Below are 18,509 nucleotides of genomic sequence, written 5' to 3'. Positions count from 1 at the left end.
TGGCTATAGTGTTGGGGCATCTATGACTGTAGTCAGGGTGTGCTGGGGGTTTTTTGAAGTGTAATTTCTCCCATCATTGGCGCTTTTCGATACAATGTTTGCAATAGTAACTTTTCTAGGGGCATTTTGCTCCTCGCTTAAAATACCTTTATTAACAGTTTCTAAATCATTCAAAAAGCGCTCGCCCCTTATTAGGTCAAGGCTAATAGCCCCCTTCCTCTTAACATCCTCATTCTTAATCAAGGTTTCAATACGGTCCAATCTTTTAAAAATATTATTAAACTGTTTGATCATTTGACATTCTAACTGTTTAAAAAACGGTATCTACAATAGTTTCCATAAAATTAGCATTTGATTTCATTACTGAAATATTTTCACTAACTGGCTCAGTCTGTGTATAAGTACTGTTTATACCGTTACTGGGGGGAGTAATATCCAGGAGTCCTTCGACCAATTGCACTTCATCAGTCGTAACACTACTGCCCCCTATTGTCTTTTGCTTCCCTCTAGTCCACATACTCTGCGGTGTGGGTTGGCCCTTGTTATACAGAGCTGGTTTCCTTTTGGTATTTAAGGATTTTGGGGGGCGTCTTTTCCTTTTTCCTCCAGCAGGTTTGGCTTTCGGGGATATATGAGGGATAGGGACGTATTCAGTGGTGTCAAGCTGGGATTCAAGAATAATAGTGTCGCTTTCCTCCTCAAGGGTAATAGATGGTGGGTGTGGCACATTGGATTTAGACACTATAACAGTTGGAGATAAGGGTATAGTGTAAGCTATACTTGAGTCCCTGGGCTCAGGGTGTGCACGTGAAAGCTCCAGTGACATCCGTCTCTCTGTACTCGCAATTACATTGGCAACCATGTTGAAAGCATTATCCAGCATACTTTCCAAGGATAACGGTATACTCGGATGTGCCACATCTGGGCCGCCACTTTGAATAGCAGAGCGCTTCCCCCTTGTGGCCATATCGCTTCTCTCACCTTTCTGCAGCTTAGATGGGTGGCCCGCCCGACCACTGTTGACCTCTGAGGACCTCAGAGGGCCCGCCATTTGCCCGGGCTTAGCCCGGCGTCGCCCGCGCGCGTCCCGCGTCGCGGGGGGAGTGCCTGATTTTTAAGCGCCTCCTGGCGCGGGAAACGCTGTCGGCGAGTTCCGGCCGCACAGGCAGCTGGGAATTGTAGTCCCCACTCAGCGGCCGCGTTGGTATTGGCGGCGGCGGAGGACAGATGAGCAGCGGACCGGAGCACACAGGACACACCAGGTAGGACACACAGCGGGAGTCAGCAACGCGCCCCCACGTCTCCAAACGAGCAGCCCTTTATCATTTAATTCAATGTTGTATTTCAGATGGATTGTTTCCACTGCCTAGGTTTCTTAGGTTGAGATTTTATCTTAGTCCAAGGTTCCATAATGCGGAAGGACATGTAGTGATGATCAGTCCAGTCATAAGGGACAATCGAATCAAGTTGAATGGAGGTGGGTTTAGTGATGAATAGGTCCAGGATCAAGCCTGAGATCTGAGTGAGGCTGTCACAAATTTTAATCATGTTAACGTCAACTAGGTAAGTTTTGAGGCTATTCACTGCAGGGTCATCAACGTAATTCCAGTTAAGATTGAAGTCTCCGAGAAAGATTTGGGGGCAGTGATGATCTACATTGGAGTAGATGGTTTCCATAATTTGTTCCACAAAAGGGACGTTATCACCCGGCGGATGGTAGAATGTGTGCAAGGTGCATAGAGGCCTGTGGTTGCTTGTGATGTCTATACACATGTATTCGCAAGAGGAGAGAGTAGCAGGGTGTGACTCTTTCACAATAAGACTATTCAGATATATACAGGCGAACCCTCCACCGGGTTTGACCGATCTGTCAAGTTTAATGATGTTATGGCTAGGAGGGACTAGGATGTCAAGGACCGGACCAGGAGACTCCTTTAGCCAGGTTTCCGTAAGTATTAGAATGTCAAGATCCTGCGCCAAGATCAGATCAGCGATGTCTGCGGCATGTTTCACAGCAGATCTACAATTAATAAGCATGTAATTCAAGTGGTGACTTCGGATGAGGTAGACTGAGTGATGAGAACTTGTTTGAGGTTGACGGTGTTTATAATATTAGGGTTGTGTCTGGATCTTCTGTGAGGGTTTGGGGAAATAGACTGAATATGGTCCTGTTTATCCAGATTGGCTGTATGAGTTGAATTGTATGTAAGAAGGAGGGAGTGAATTTCACAATCTTTTAAGGAGATCTTAAATCTACAAGGTCTGGAGGCAGCATCCAGGCAAGGAGTGGTTCTCCAACTTTCGGGAGGGAGACGCCGCATAGGGAGATAATCCCTTCACTGAAATGGAAGATGACAGCTTAGTGTAGTAGTTAGTAGCTGGTACTTGATTATTTCTGTTCTTCCCTAACGACCTGTGAGCCAAAAAGTCATTACCCAATTCTGAGGTGATGATCGTAAGCTTTTGTAGGTCAGCCATAAGTAGTTGAAGATCCCGAGAGATATCAGCTAGGCATGAAGCAGGAAAGAGGTGATGATCAGACAACAAGGAGTGTATCCGGGAGCCCGTATGTAGGGAGGGAGATCTGATTGTGGAGTTAGGGTGATGCTGGCCTGGGAGATCCAGAAGAGGAGAGTTTGAATTGGAGAGATAACTAGGCTTGCCAGGGAGCGTGGGAGATGCAAGGGTTGTATGAGTACTGATGTTGTTAGTGAAAATGGGTTCAGACTTCATAGTGGTTACCTTGTGAGCCATGGGTCGTGTGGGAGACATATTAGTAGCAAGTAGGCAGGGGCTAGTGCAGGATGTGAGTGTATGTGTAGTGGCAGAGGGAGAGCCATTGCTATGGCTACCAAGATTAGGGGGTGGGTGGTGTGCTGAGTAAGATCACTGATAATCATGTGAGAATCAGATCCCACTGGCAGAGATGGGAAGATGGGAAAGTATGAGCTGCTCGAAGAGAAAATGTTGTGGGAGGAGTGAAAAGGTGGGAGGGACTATGTAACGAGATTACTTGAGGGAGTTGTGTGAGGGATGAGGTGCTAAGCCTCCTATTTGCAATGTCAAGATCGCTGTTAGTTATGGATTTCTTGATGATGTGAAAAGTTTCCTCAAAAGTACCTAGATGACGGTCAGCAGCTTGGATGAGGATTATCCCATTGTTATACATGGTGATGGAGCATCAGCTTTGAAAATGGGTGAGGGGACTATCAAGAGCCTTAGTCGTGTGCAAATATTTTGGAAGAAGTGATAATGAGTAGTGAGTGGAATGATTTCCTCCATTTAGCTCTTCTTTTCGAGTAGAAAACCCTTTTTAAAGCAGGAGTAGGGATCAGAGATTAAGGTTTCTGGATAAAAATTAAGAATTCTGTGTTTGAGACGTTTAGATGCATTTATTGATAGGTTAGGTGGGTATTTAATTGTAAAAGCATCGAGTCCCAATGGCTCCAGCTTGGCATCAAGTTACTTTAAATGGCAAGAGGATTTTTTCCTACAAATCAGCAGCACTTATGGGTTGGGGGGGGGGCACCTGTTTCTGCAAACATCTTCATGGCTAAGTTCGAACAGGACCACATCTTATCAGACAACTCATGGAGTGACATTTTAGCATTTTATTGTCGATATATTGAAGACATATTTCTGATATGGCTGAACAGGGAAAACAATCTTATTGAAAACATTACGGCCCTAAGTACCAAAAATGACAATATAACATTCACTCACACAGTGAGCAAGACCAGTGTAGTTTTCATTGATGTTTGGATTGAAAAAAACAACCCATGTATAAGAACAAGTGTATACACTAAACCCACTGATTGCAACAGTGCGTTACATTTCCAAAGTTTTCATCCCCCGAAATTGCTTGAAAATGTACCTTACTCTCAAATAATGGGAGCAAAAAGAATTTCTTCAGATACAATGACCTGTGAATAAGCCATAGTTAAGATCTCAACAAACAGATCTGTTAAGCAAACAGCTGAAATTAGGAAAGAAGCAAACATCAAAATACATTCAAAAATTGATTCCGAAACGGTGGGACCTATTACAAACTGAAACAGATTCCATAGGAATTTTTTAATCCAGACCATTATTTGCCTACATTAGAACAAGAAATTTAAAGGAACTATTGACACCAAAAACCAGATCACAACAAATGAGTATGGAAGGCACAAAGAAGTGTCAAAAATGCATACTTTAGAATAATGTAATCGTGGGCAACAGTATTACCCATCCTAAGACTGGAGAATCGGTGACACTGAAACACTCAGCGAATTGTAATCCAGCCAATGTTATATATTGCATAAATTGCCCTTGCGGAATGTTGTACATCGGTAAAACTGAAAGAAAAATAAAGGTTAGGATCACTGAATCTAAGAGCGTGATTCGGAACAAGAACACTCATTCTAATTTAGTGGCACATTGGTTAGAAAAATGCCATAACATTGCTCAACTCAGGTTTTTAATATTTGAAGTAGTAACCATTAAAGAAGGCATGTATCCCACCAAGACATTACTACAACAGGACATTTTTGGGATAAAAAAATCAATACTATGATGCCATTAGGTCTTAACAACAATATGGATATGAGCTGTTTTTATAACACATCTAAAACCACTTAAAATTACATCTTTGTGTTCACATCCATGATATATCAGGCACACCACGAGAGACATACCAACATTGGGTGATAATAGAGCAATACACAACGCATTAAATGTAAAGGAGTAAGGAAGGATATTTATGTAAACAAAGCAAATAGAAATGACGTTAGTTTGAATACAGTCATGAATATGTACATGAACATCTACTATCTACAGACATAATGCACACTGTGGTATTGTGTTTAGTTATGATCGCATCGTTGCTTACTGAACATGGTTTGTAAAAAAGTGGGCTAAAAAGCAAATAATTCTGTTGGAGCATGTGATTATTCGGCTCTATAGCCACAAACTATTGAGGTAGGAATGAGATAATGGAGGCGTTCTTAGTTGCGGAGTTAATCACATAGCAATGTTATAAAGGGGTTTTCCGTATGAGTATCTTGACAAGATGTCCACCAGACAAGCGCCACAGAAGAATAGTGTTGAATGGTCCGTCATTGGTTGCGGGAACGGGAGACTCCTGGCATCACGTATGTTCGAAGGGTGTCCGTTGAAAAGAGGAAGGGTAGGGGAAGTGGATACTCGTCCAAACAGAGAACCACAGGAGTGGCTTGACGTACGGGAGTACCTGGTAGGCACCTTGAGAGGTTAGAAATAGAACTAGTGTTGGCATAGAGGCCAAGTAAATGGATATTTGTTTTCTGTTTTTGGTTGAAGGTTGAACAGAGAACAAGCAGACTGCAACAAGTGGTTCGTAGGAATCCCTTTTGAGTTTCAGGTATGGGTATATAAATAGTGGGATGTAAGGTACACAAATCCAGTGTACTTTTTGTATTAAGAACTGTGTTATTTTTAAGGAAGATTTGGACAATCTGCTTATGATGAAAGATATTGATGATCCCACTTAAATTGTGAGTAATTTCCAACAGAGATTATTCCCTGAAGGTGATACGCAGTGATACTGGTTTAATGTTTCACACAACAAGTTATTTTGAAATGGCGACCGGTAAGCTCTTGGAAGATGTTGATATACCATAGATGAACACTGAAACACACATGATGTTGGTGAGTACATATGAACCACCATATAAGTAAACTCAATAAGGCATTACTTGATGAGCTATAATTGTTTCCTTGGTTGAGGTGTGAGGTTTTGGTTAACTAAATAACTTTTGTTATTTGATACAGAGGCCCCTGAGGAAGGGACACATTTCCTGAAATGCACAGGGTTACACAAGCATCGAGTGGAATCCACAAGAATCGTTGAATAATGTGTTTCTGTATTAATGATCTAACATAGTTTTTGAATTGTGAAATTCTGTAAATACATGGGATTTTTAAAAAAGATAAAAGAAATGAAAATGTTGTTTTGTGCAACTGTTCAAAGCGTTTGTGTATACACTGATAATTGTGATAGGTCATAAACCACTAACAGTGCGCATAGGGATTCAGGCATATATTTTCCTCAAATACACATACTATGTTATTCAAATCGTCATGCAATTATTGCGTCCTCATTTTGGCTATTTTTGTAACTGTGTCACACTTGCTGTTGTGCTTCAAACGCTTTGTGTGTGTTCGTCCATCTCCTTTACCGCTCCTGGTCTGACCTTAACGCAGTGCAACCAAAGATTTTCTTTTGAACGCGAAGGGCATCTCTTCCAGCTCTCTCGTGCATTATACTGTGTCTTGCCCCTTTTCATCCTGTTCTTTTCAGCTTTGTCGTTTGTCAAGTCCTGTCAATTAGTACTCTTTTAGTTTAAGTTGCAAATGCATTCCGAGGACATCCCAGAACTCCTATCTGAGAAGGGACTAGTGTACTTGATATTAGGTAGTAGCTTGTTGGCAAACCCATCTCACTTCCTGAGTCAATCCACCGTGTTCATCCAGTCTCTGCACTGCCCTACTGCTAATATATCTGTATTTCTGCTGTAATCCACTGTCTGGGCACACACCATGGTGATCACCCCTTTGACTGTCTGCTTGATACAAACTGCCTCCAAAAATTGAAACACTCCAAAGACTGGAGGAGCTTTATTTTAATTGTTGTATAAATGAAAAATGATTGAGAAATGATCCCGGAGGCGTTGTTTAATTAGCTAATGTGCTGACAGAGACTTGTTAATGGAAGATTCCTGGGCTTTAAAGCAAAAGAAAATCTGAATTTTCCTGTTCCATGTTTTCTTTGACTTTGACTCCCTTCTAACTTATCCTCTTCCTCTCTCTCATTGGGCAGATTTTTGCACATCCGGCCAATGTGGGCACAACCAAGATGGATGTAAACAATCTAGCTATGGTGATGGCGCCCAACTGCCTCCGGTGCCAGTCAGATGAGCCCAGGATCATCTTTGAAAACACGCGCAAGGAGATGTCTTTTCTGCGGATGCTGATAGTGCACCTGGACACGAGCTTCGTTAAGGGGCTTCTTTAGGAATGTACATCACATTTTTTGTCATATGTCTGCATTATGTGGGGAAACTGGGAGTGAACGTATAGAGGACATATTTTTTGCGTGTCAGCCTTCAATAGAGGCGGAGAAACTGTACAGCTTAGTGTTTGGTGTGTCAGGTTTTGGAAAGTGTACTTATGTTTGTAAACTTCGATGCAATACTGGAAACAGTTCTTTTAAGTTATGCATTGAGCTAAACAGCAATACATTTCATACCTTTAATAAATCCAGAGATTACTGGAATGTAGTTCTCATAACGAATCATATCTCATCACTGCTGCAGATTATTCCTGGTCCAAATTAGGTCAAGTTTGCAGAAGAAGGGCTAAACAGTGTTCTCCAGTAACCCGCTATCCTTGGATCACTGCTTGTTGTTCCCAATTATGCTTTAAATGCTGCTGCTGATCTGTAGAAGAGACTTATTTTTTAGGGCTCCTTATTCTTTTTCTGACATCAGTGTTGTGAGTCAATATTGATTGAAGCCCCTTTGTATCTTTAAATGGGATTACTATTTCTGTTGATCTGATCGACATGTGGCAGTTTTAAAGTATTGTTTTTCTCCAATGCACCTTATAGACACACTCCTCTCCATGACATGGTGAGAGTCAAAACTGATAAATATGAGGCACATAGGAAATTTAGAAGATGATGTTGTAAAGTATTGTAATTCAGTGTCTTCGTTTTCATGGAGACATATTCTTCATAAAGTCTGCAGTGTGACTTGCCCTATGCCCACGCCCTGTTCACATTACAAATTGTTACTCTGAAACAGACGGGATCGCTAAAATCCATCTGGTTACAAATCATAATCTTGTTGTTACGCATCAAAAATTATTACACCATTGATTTACATATGAAACATTAACTTTAGAGTCCATATCCTCACTTGTCTTCAACTATGCCGTTCTAGATCATGTCCCATGTTATGCAAAAAAGCATATAGCAGTCCAGCTGCACAGGAGGCTCTTTCCTGAACAGCTGATTCCTGTAGTAAGACCTCACTTACTGTAACATAAACAGTATACTTCACACTTCCAGAAACAAATCTGATATGTTATTCTGCAAATCCAAAAGAATTGTTGCCCTGGATCTTCATTTGTATTGTGTTCTTTAGGGACTTTTTGGGGAACTCGAGTGGTGCAGACATTTTTACCTTTGCCACTTAAATGGGTGACTATAATTCTATTCCTTATCCATGTATTCGTTGCTCTTCTGTGTATAGCACATACACAACTTTTTAAAGCACAGGTAGGCCTTAATTACTTATGGTATGACTTACTAGTCAACCGCTAAAAGGTTTCAAGCAGCTCAGATCGTAACGCATTCCATCAGCACAAATGGCTTTGGCTTACTTGCAGAGTACAAACCAAAGACAAGGTCAGTCACACGCTGAGTAGATTAAGAGTTTGCTCGAAGTACTGCTTGCACGGATGATGGATTTATATATTTGTGTCACAGCTGACCAAATCAGGCCCCATATTTCATTAGACTGGGTGCTTGTAGGGGTGGCAAAAGTCTGGAGCTCTAATTTAGGCATTCAAAGACTAACTTAATTGGCATTGCAACCATGCAGTTACTATCCAATGCACTTAGCATATTTATATTTTTCTGCACTGTAAAACACTCATAAGTTGCTCAAGCAGTTGAGCATTATCCCTTGTACGTAATTGTTCGGAGTTGATCTGTTTTTCTCCGAATACAGTGCAGCCCGATATGCCGAAATGACAGGATTTTGCTTTGGTCCCTTTGACCCGCAGGATATGTAATGCTCTGCTTCCACAGTATACTGTATCAGCCCCAGGTGCTGGACCTTTCTCAGTTTTATTGTAACTCTAAAGGTTCAGTATTAACATCTGGCCAAGCCATCAAACGTGCCTCTTTGCCTGCACACATTAAAAGCACAAGAGAGACCAGGACAGTATTCTGTTTCTTTCTACTCTGATCTTTTCTCTGTTCTTACCTACCCTAGCTTCGGAGTACTTGGTCTTGAGATTGTCAACAAGAAAGCACTGATTTCCCCAAGACAGGGACCACATCTCCTAGAGCTTTAGTCTAAAGAAGGTTTTTGAAGTTTCCTGCACTTTGGACATTTAGACTTCTTGTTTTGGTTGCAAGCTACCATGTCACCCTCCTCATTGGTTTGAACATGATGCAATACAGGTCTGCCTTTGAAGACCTTCAGCTTGAGCATAGATGAGCAAATTTGTAAAACCCGGGATAGAATGCTTATAGACATCAGTGCAGCGTACTTGGAAAGATGAGCACAGACTGAGAACAAGTACTAAATCAGGGTCAGAGCATCTTCTTGAAGTCCTCGCAGTCAAGCTAGTCCCCTTGGTCTATAGTTTGTGCTTATCAGGTGGTTATTCTTACTTCTTGACTGAGTTTTGTTTTTCAAGTCCGCAACGGAAAAAACAAGACTTAGTTGTGTGCCCTTGTATAGGGCACTGAACAGCTGTAGCTGGACACTTCTGCTTTAGGCTGTAGGCCATCATAGGTCCCTGCATTGGACTGTGAATAATCAATCCTACACACCACTTGAATGAAGCACTGAAATATCAGATGTAGGCTCCTGTATTGGACTTTGAACTATTCTGTCATACACATCTGCGTCAGACTGTGAATTATTAGTCATAAACCCTGCATTGACTGTGATCTCTGAAGTACGTCTGTACCTTTGGAAGTGGATGATTATTCATGCAACCCAGATGTTAGTCACATGGAATGCTACAGCTGGGCACAGCTGCATTAGGTTATAGTGTATCCTTTATACAACCAAGCATTAGGCTGTGACCTTTCTTTATAGATCATTTTATTAAGCTGTGCACTGCCATGAATTTGGTTGGGAACATCTATTGTACGCCTATTTGCACTGAATTATCACAGCGAAACTGGCATGCACCAAGCTTTGAGCTGCTGGAGCTGGGCCGAGTTTCATTGTTTCCTTTGTGAAAGATATGGAGACCTGTAATAGGGCAAATTATGATGACATGTAGTTACTCTGGAAACATTTTATAAAGGGCAATTGGCTTTGAGTTGCTGAGGCTGTTACTCAACTCCTATTCTGCTGCTGTGCACCCAGTTCCAACAAGAATTGGAGCAGCAGGAAACCCACTCATAGGCTGCAAATATCCAGGGATAAGCATTAGTTAGTGTGCACCAAGTTCTAAGCTGCATCTTATATGTTAAAGAACCTAGAGTGTTGCAAACACTTCAAGTGTGCACTTGCACCAAGTTAAAATACAGGGCTTATTATTGCCACTAGTACCTCCTAGTACAGGAGTCTGTATAGGAGTAAAAATGTACCACATAACAGTAAAACAAACGTGAACTGTCCCCACTAATTTCGGGAATTTTTCGGTTACATTCTGAATTCAGAACTTCAATAAATAGCCAAAGACAGAGATGGCCTTGCTGATAAGGCCATGAAGAGCTCCACAAGTTACCATTTTGTTTGTACAACTATCTTAGTGGTACACAGTTGTTCCTTATCAATAGGTCTTAACTCCCGAACAAAATTCTCACACATGGCATATTCTGACATCTAAATATACTGTTTAAAAATGTAGAATTGATTTCAAGTTTCCTGTTTATTTGTCTGGTCAAGCAAGTCTGTGATATAATTAGTTAAGTGTGTACAAAAACAGAAACATGTTCTTTTGCTTGATTCCAGAATAAGTCATAAATGGCCTTGCAGTCAATATGTACATACATACATGTTTGACTTCTGTATTTTGTGTTCCATAGTTCCCTGGTTAGAACTTAAATTCCCATTTCCTTCACATTATCTTCCTTCCTCGTTGTTCTTCTTGCCACATGTTGCCTTCATGCTCTTACCACTGTTCTCCAACACCATTGGCAGCAGACATATTGCAATGCAGACCTCTTGCGTCGTTCCATTCCTTGTGACTTTCTTGATACTACTATCACACTTTGCAAACAAATTCACAAATTTGGTTGTAGTTATCAAAAATAAGATTATCAAACTCCTTTTTATTACTCTATGTGACCCTTTCCCTCGATCTCATAACGCAAGACAGGCTTTCATCATGGTTCTGGACTCCCGTTTGTAGCAAGCATTCGGTACTCAAATACCTTGTGGATCATCTTTGACTCTTCGCCCACCTCTTTGCTTCTTATTAAGATGCTTTAGTAAATTCCATTGATTTTCTCAAGTATATTACCAGATTTTCCCATATGTATTTCCACAATCCACACACTTTCCTACCGTTGGCACACAGAAGATTCTAGTCCTCTCAATCGTCAGCATCCCATAGCTTGTGCAAAACAAGACTATTTATTGTTCTGTCTCTTCCTCAACAGCAAATGTTTCTTTAAACAAGTACTAAAAAGAATATTTGTCCTTTTCAGGTACTTCCTGAATTCTTCCTGCAGTACCCTTACTGTTTTCCAGACACTCAATCCATAAATATACGCTCCTTCTTACAGCCAATGCTCTGTAGGTCTCCAACTGCCAATACCTCTGATGTATACTCTGCTCACCAGGTGGATAACATTTTCCATTTTCCTGCAAGACTTTACACCTTTTCTTAAATGGTTTCCTACATCAGATCTGGGTAGCAATTTAACATTCCACTTGTACATACTCTTATCAGATGTTCTGATGCCCATGACACTCCACCCCTACAAGAACATGCCGGTCCAGTGCTCGAGGTCATAAGCCTTCTCTTGATCTTGTTCATCCTGACGACCTCACGCTACCCATCCATGGTGACATAAGCTCTGCAATCAACATTATAACTGCCTCAATTAGAATTGCCACCCATCCAGATCAACGGTCTGACAGAAGGTTCCATCAACTCTTTGATCAGGAGTGCTTTTGAAAGTTGGTTTAGAATTCATCTACTCTACATTGTGGTGCATGTGTGCCCTCGGCGGTGCAGCATTTTTCCTGCACATAGGATTTAATCACTTGATTGGAGCTGGAATAATTTATTTGTCAAGAAGGATGGCAATGGTGGGTTCAGTGCTGAGTGGATTTAAAGGGATCCCGTGGTCAGGATAGGAATCCTTTGTATGTGGATAACTGGGGGCACGTATGCTAGGTGTATAATATTGTTCATTAATAGATTTCAGGTCCCAATAATGTTTAATTTACCAATTCACGGTTAATGGATGCTGAAGCTAAAAGAATGTCATATTTTAAAACATTATTTAAAACGCCATTTAGTACTGATATCCTAGTGTGTTCTTAGTGTTGTATAACTGTTAGCTCCATGAAAATAATCACCATGTATCCTTAGAAGGCCACTTTGCAGACACTGGTTGTTGGCCTAGAGCAGCAACACCGGCTGTGCACAGTATGACCACAACATGTTTTTTTTTTCCCCCAGTTAAAATTGTTTTGCTTATTGTGGCTGTGAGTTTTGGTTACTTTGATGCTTGCAGACGTGTGGTAGACATCAGAAGCAGAAAATTGGTTAGAGTCTTGGGTTTGTTTACTTTGATTCAAACACTGATTTCTTTTTTACGGTGTTCTAAAACCTTTAACTCTAAAGTACCAAGTAAGCAGGTTTCTTTTTTTAATAACATTTTTAAGTTATGCAGTGTTATGACTGAAAATGAGCAGATTGCACAGCAGTTAGATGGCTCATTCCTATGCAAAGCAAACGTTTACAACCCACCTACTTTTCATTACAAATGTTTGTAATAAGACGTGTTAAAGGAGGACCATGTCCCAACTGTTGCACTTGGCTTGCCACAGAAAGCATTTTTTCGACCTTTAGTTCTCAAAAAAAGAAAACTCAAACTACAAAAATTTGCTGGTCGGTTGGTCAAGCACAGGAATCTCTGAAAATATTTTTTTGTATCTAGAAATCACAAATAATACTTTGAATGCCTTCACTATGTTTTCTTCATTTGTTTGCAGAACCGACGCAGTCCGGAGCCACTGTAAAAAACAAACAAAAAAATATATATACATTTTAATACATGGATGTATGAGCATTCAATGCAACACTCACTCTGGTCCCACAAGACAAGAAAATACACAGTTTTACAGTTGCTGTATTTACAACAGGATGTACACGGAGAACTATTAACACAAATGGGAAGTATTTGTTGTGCTAGTAGGATTTAAGGGAAGGCCTTAAAATGTTAATCTGAAAAGGAATAGGCTTAACTGCACTTCCTATTATCAAGGCCTGTCCATGCCTGGGAACGAAGTAGTTTACCGTCTCATCACAGTCTGTAACATATACATTAATCTGCAAGGACATTTATATAATTTCCAATCATTTGGTGTTTGACAGATTGCATAAAAGTGTATGTTTGTGGTTAGTAAAGTAGTATATTTTCTGAGAACTAAGACATGCGTTTTTGAGTTTGATGTGGTAGGATGTGTTTTTTGGACACAGGCAGTCATTTTGTTCTTTTATATTTGTTTTTAATTTTTATTAAGTTAAAAGGTTCTTGGTTCTTGTTCAGATATTGTCCTACTTTTTTATTTTTTCCCCAGAATGTGTTCAGTTGCTCTTGAGAGCATGATTTTTCATCTGCAGACCATCCTTATTTACGATAGTCTTCGCACTTAGATCACCTGTAAATATATACATACTTTTTTTTGTATTTCTAATGCCGCTGTTCTATATGAATGCCTTTTTTGCCAACCCTGTATAATAAGATATTCAATTACACTGGATAATTTTGTTTTCGTTATGCCAAAAAGTTTTGTAAATGTAAGACCGTAAACAAATATTTTATGAATAATAAAGTTACAATTACAAAAATGTTTCTTTTGCTGTAGAATATTTTGTTCCATGGTTTAAATGAAAAAAATCGGTTTCATCAACACAAACTATTTCCTGTTTACTATTTATTCCGATTTTGGCAATTTTAAATAGCACAAACTCTACCCCTCGGAAGGTATTGAGACATTTTACATGAGCAACAGTAACTTTACACAAGTTCACTTTTTTTTTTAAAGCCTGAGATTAGGTGATTTGCCCAGAATCACAGGATGTTGAGTCAACATCGTGCCTTGAACCCTTTATTCTTCAGTTCTGAGGTGGGCTGCTCTGGCTGTAGCGCCACATTCTGCTTCTCCCCCTCCTCCTCCTCCACTCAACTTGGGCATAAAAAGCAGAGGCTTTCTTGGTGACATTTCTGAACAGCTCAGCATCCTAGAGGTTGACTGTGGGTGACAATAAGAAAAGCAGGGGCTGGGTGTTGGTGAAACCAGTGCACAATCAACGTCAAAGGGGGCACGTTTCAAGCTATCTCAGCTGGCTTTTTTTTTTCTTTTTCATGTCACATACAATTCTTTGTTGAGGTTGCTGGTTTGGTTGCCATTGAATCAAAAGAGTTCTCTGAACGCATAAAAAGTAAATAAACATGCGTTGAAAACCACAATCATTTTCACATTTTAAACCTCTTGAATTGTAAATCCGGTATTTGTGGGGGTCCTGATAGCTTTTAACTGCCCAGTTGTGTAAGCACTTTCTTCAATGACAAACATGCACCAAAGCTTTAAGCCAGGATTCAATGCGGATAATTCCTTGTCGTACAAAACACAATTTTCCCCTTTCACCCACTGGTTTCTTACAAGCAGCTTATGCATGGCAGTAAGTAAGACAGGTGTAGCTATCCTAGGTGATCTCACTAAGAGCCTCAAGCTATCGGATGAGGTGGTCTGGATTGGGAAAGATACATTGATGGCATCTTGGTGATTTGGAAATGATCAAGGGAAGAGGCTATTGAATGTAACCTGTGGCTTAATAGCTTAAACCCATTTCTGAAGTTTACTATGAGGCTGAGTCAATTAGAAATATCATGTTCGAGGCATATGAGCTGCAGATCAAACACTTTTGCATAGATCGCCATCTGGTGTTTGGTCCGGATGTTTGCACTTGTTTTTGTCCTGGAAAGTCTTTGGAAGTCACGAGGTATATGACTCCTCCCTAGGACCATAGTGCGCATGGGCATCGGCTCCATCCTCAGATTGTTTTTTTCCGCCATCGGGTTCGGATGTGTTTCTCGCGCTCCAGTTCGGAACCGTTACCGATTCCAGTTTCGATGCGCAATCCTTCACCTTTTTGACGGTATTGTCTCGAACGCGACCCCTAATCGGCGCGTATCTCTACCAATCTTCCATTCCGGCCGTCGAAGAAAGCCTTTGGGCCGACCCGAGCCTTGGCATCTGGCTCATGGAAAGGACGCCTTTTAAGAAGTGTCCTCGATGTGGGTCGAAGTTTCCCCACACCGATGTGCATGAGGTGTGTAACCTCTGCCTCTCTCCCTAGCACGAGGCCAGAGACTGTCCCGCTTGTGCCTCCTTCCGCTCGAAGAAGAACATCCGGACCCAACACCAGATGGCGATCTATGCAAAAGTGTGTAGATCTGCAGCTCCACATGCCAAGAACAGATGCATACAGGTAAGTAGCATATTCCTTTTAGACCAGAGAATTTACCCAGTGAGAGGAATTCTGAAAACAGAGGGTTTTGATAAACCAACAGATAAGAACTGCTTTACCCTCTATGAGTGTTAGCACCCCCTTTTCTGAGGGAGGGTCTTTCAATCGGGAAATATCTAACACTGAGACACAATTTTTTTGAAGCAGAAAAAACATACAGAAATATTAAGTAAAAAATTAAAAGAAAAACATTACACATAAAAAATCATTAGAAGAGCAGGACAAAGGGCAAGTAATGACAATAAGAGAGGCGTTGCTAATGACATATGCAAAACCGTCAGTATAAAGACCTAACTGTGTGACAACCTATTGACCAAGATCATTAAGTCAACAAAGTTGATTAGAAAACATTGAAATATTTTGACGTGCGGCAAATTAAGAATACAGAAATTTGTTTTCTTTTAGGAGGCGTCAAAATGCGTGAGTTAGATTTGGACATAGATGCCCAAAGAAACAGACACCTTTGAGGAAACTAACCACCCTCTGGAATATACTGAATCTTAAGGGTCACCAACCATGTGGTAACTGGTGTGTCTGTTTACTAAGAAATGCAAATCTGTAGACTTGGGACTCCAGGCACCCTGTGAACAGTCGTTAATTTGAGCCAGTGGTTTCCGGTGCTCGGGAGCGGCACTTAATTGTCACATGTGGCGCTGTTTGTGTCATTTTAGAGTGGAACAGAACAAAAGTTGTTTATAAATTCAATATACATTAAAAAAAAACCTATACCAGCTGCTTAAGCCATTCTTATATCTTTGAGGGCCTCGAACATTCGAATTGTCACACTTTAGCAGTATGATGGTTAGTTGTTGTGTAGGTACGGGCATTGGCAGCGCTGGCAGTAGCAATGGGAGGTACAAGCTGTGATCGCCTACTGACGAGATCCCTGGTCCTTATACCTTTTACAAATTAAGCACTGCCAGTGAACGAAATAACTTCACAACCTGTAATTCATGCAATGTCATATACTTATTGAAATGCCTGTGTAGACGTTTATACATAGATATGACAGCAAAAAAAGTGTGAATACAAATCAATGAGCACAGGAGTACAATAAGGTGCAGGAGACAAAACACCAAATAAAAAAAATCATTTTACTGCGAAACAACATACTAAGGATGATATTGAATGATTTGTAATTGAGAAATTGCAACCCCTACACAACAACATGTTAATGGCTCTGTTAAGATATGAGCAGTGGTGGGTTTTTAGACTGCGAATAGATATATAGGAATTGAATGACAAAATACCAAGGGGAATTCCACGCAGATGAATACATGCCTCAGTGCTGCCCCTTACATTTAAAGTCCTCTACTAAAATGTATATGTTCGAGGCATATGAGCTGCAGATTACACACTTGTGCATAGATCACCATCTGGTGTTGGGCCCGGATGTTTGCAGTTGTTTTTCCTCTTGGAAAGTCTTTGGAAGTCACGAGGTCGGTGACTCCTCCTTTGGATCATATTGCGCATTGGCTTCGGCTCCATCCTCCGCCATCGGGCTCGGATGTGATCTTCGCGCTCCGGGTCCAAACAGCTTCCATTTCTCCAATCGACGCGCAATCCTCACCCTAATTTGCGGTATTGTTTCGATCGCGATCTCCACTCTCGGTGCGGCTCTCGTCGAGAAAGACCTTCGATTCCAGTCGTCGACAACGGCCTTCAAGCCTACCCAAGCTCCGGTCCTGGCTAATGGAAAGGACTCCCTTCAAGAAGTGCCCTCGATGTGGGTCCAAATTCGCCCACACCGATCTCCACGAAGTATGTAACCTCTGCCTCTCCCCTGAACACGAGGCTCGAGACTGTCCGGCATGCAAGTCCTTCCGGGCCAAGAAAACCATTCGAGACCGAAGGGCACGAAGAACCATGGCACACTCGTCGACGGCGATTCCAGATGACACCTTCGGAGAAGGCGGCGACGCTCCAGAAGAACACCACACCGACGAGGGTCTCGTCAGCGTCTCCGAAGCCGACGATTCAGATGTGGAGGACATCACTCCGGCACAGAGGGTCGTGAGTACCGAACTACCCCCCCCCACACCCTCGACGGCACCGAAAAAGGCTTCGGTCACGCCTTCGCCTCCGGGTCTAGGAAGACCAGAGACACTGCTTCCCGCACCGCACCTGTGGGACCGGTAAAGAAGCCAATTAAGCCTTCCGGCGGCTTGGGCTCGAGCCAGCCCACCGTCGGTGCCGAGAAACACTCCTCCGCACCGACGGCGAAAAAGAAAATGGCCTCCTTGGCACCGAGCTCCATACCGAAACACTCTGCGCCGAAAACCAGCTACAGCTCCTCGGTACCGACACCATCCCCGGAACCGACCAAAAAACACAAGGCCATTGACACCGATATCTCGAAGCCGAAAACCATCTCGGCACCGAGTAAACAAACAGCCCTTTCCAAACCGCATAGTTCCAAACAGCGGACTAGGACAGACTCTAAAACCAGAAAACCAACGGCCCCAATGCCTTTGGCGCCGACGGACAAACCACCCTCGGAAGAACTCTTTACACCGGATCCATTACAAAAGACATTGATCAAGGACCCCAAAACTGGACACTTGATGCTCAGCATCAAAAAGAGACAGCTTGAAAAACCTGCCCCAGCTCAACCACCAAAGAGGAAGGACTCTGCTACCTCCCCTTTCAGAATGCCTTCACCACCTCCTCCACCCCCTCCACCGTCCCCTCCTCCGTCCCCTCCTCCACCTCATCATTCTCTAACACCCTTTCCGGATGATGATGATGATGATGATGATAATGATAATGTCTATGATGACATAAGGGGACGTACCCCATGACCTACCTACAGGGGACCCCACTCCCACAGGCTCCCCAGACCCATGGGACGAATATAACATCCCTGACATTCCTAACGTCCCACAAGATGATCGCTACCCTTCGAGACCATCCCCACCAGAAGACTCATTAGGGTTCAACCACTTACTCCAGAGGGCTGCACACTATCACGGGGTAGATCTCCATACCGACCCCGTGGAGGAGGACTTCCTTCTCGATACCTTTGA

General features: G+C 42.0%; 1 protein-coding gene across 2 annotated transcripts in view; it reads left to right on the top strand.

The window, feature by feature from the left end:
* The window catches only part of LOC146812049 (rho GTPase-activating protein 39-like), a 485,991-nt gene extending 472,189 nt beyond the window's left edge, over window positions 1-13,802 (top strand). For both annotated transcript variants that reach the window (XM_085619026.1, XM_085619025.1), the window contains one exon: window positions 6,839-13,802. In XM_085619026.1, coding sequence (XP_085475152.1) covers window positions 6,839-7,033 — 195 coding nt within the window. In that variant the 3' untranslated portion in view covers window positions 7,034-13,802. The remainder of the gene's footprint in view (window positions 1-6,838) is intronic.
* Window positions 13,803-18,509: the final 4,707 nt, after the last annotated feature.

This window comes from Triturus cristatus, chromosome 7 (assembly GCF_964204655.1).
Source record: "Triturus cristatus chromosome 7, aTriCri1.1, whole genome shotgun sequence".
NCBI lineage: Eukaryota > Metazoa > Chordata > Amphibia > Caudata > Salamandridae > Triturus > Triturus cristatus.
This window is presented reverse-complemented; position numbering and strand designations above follow the sequence as displayed.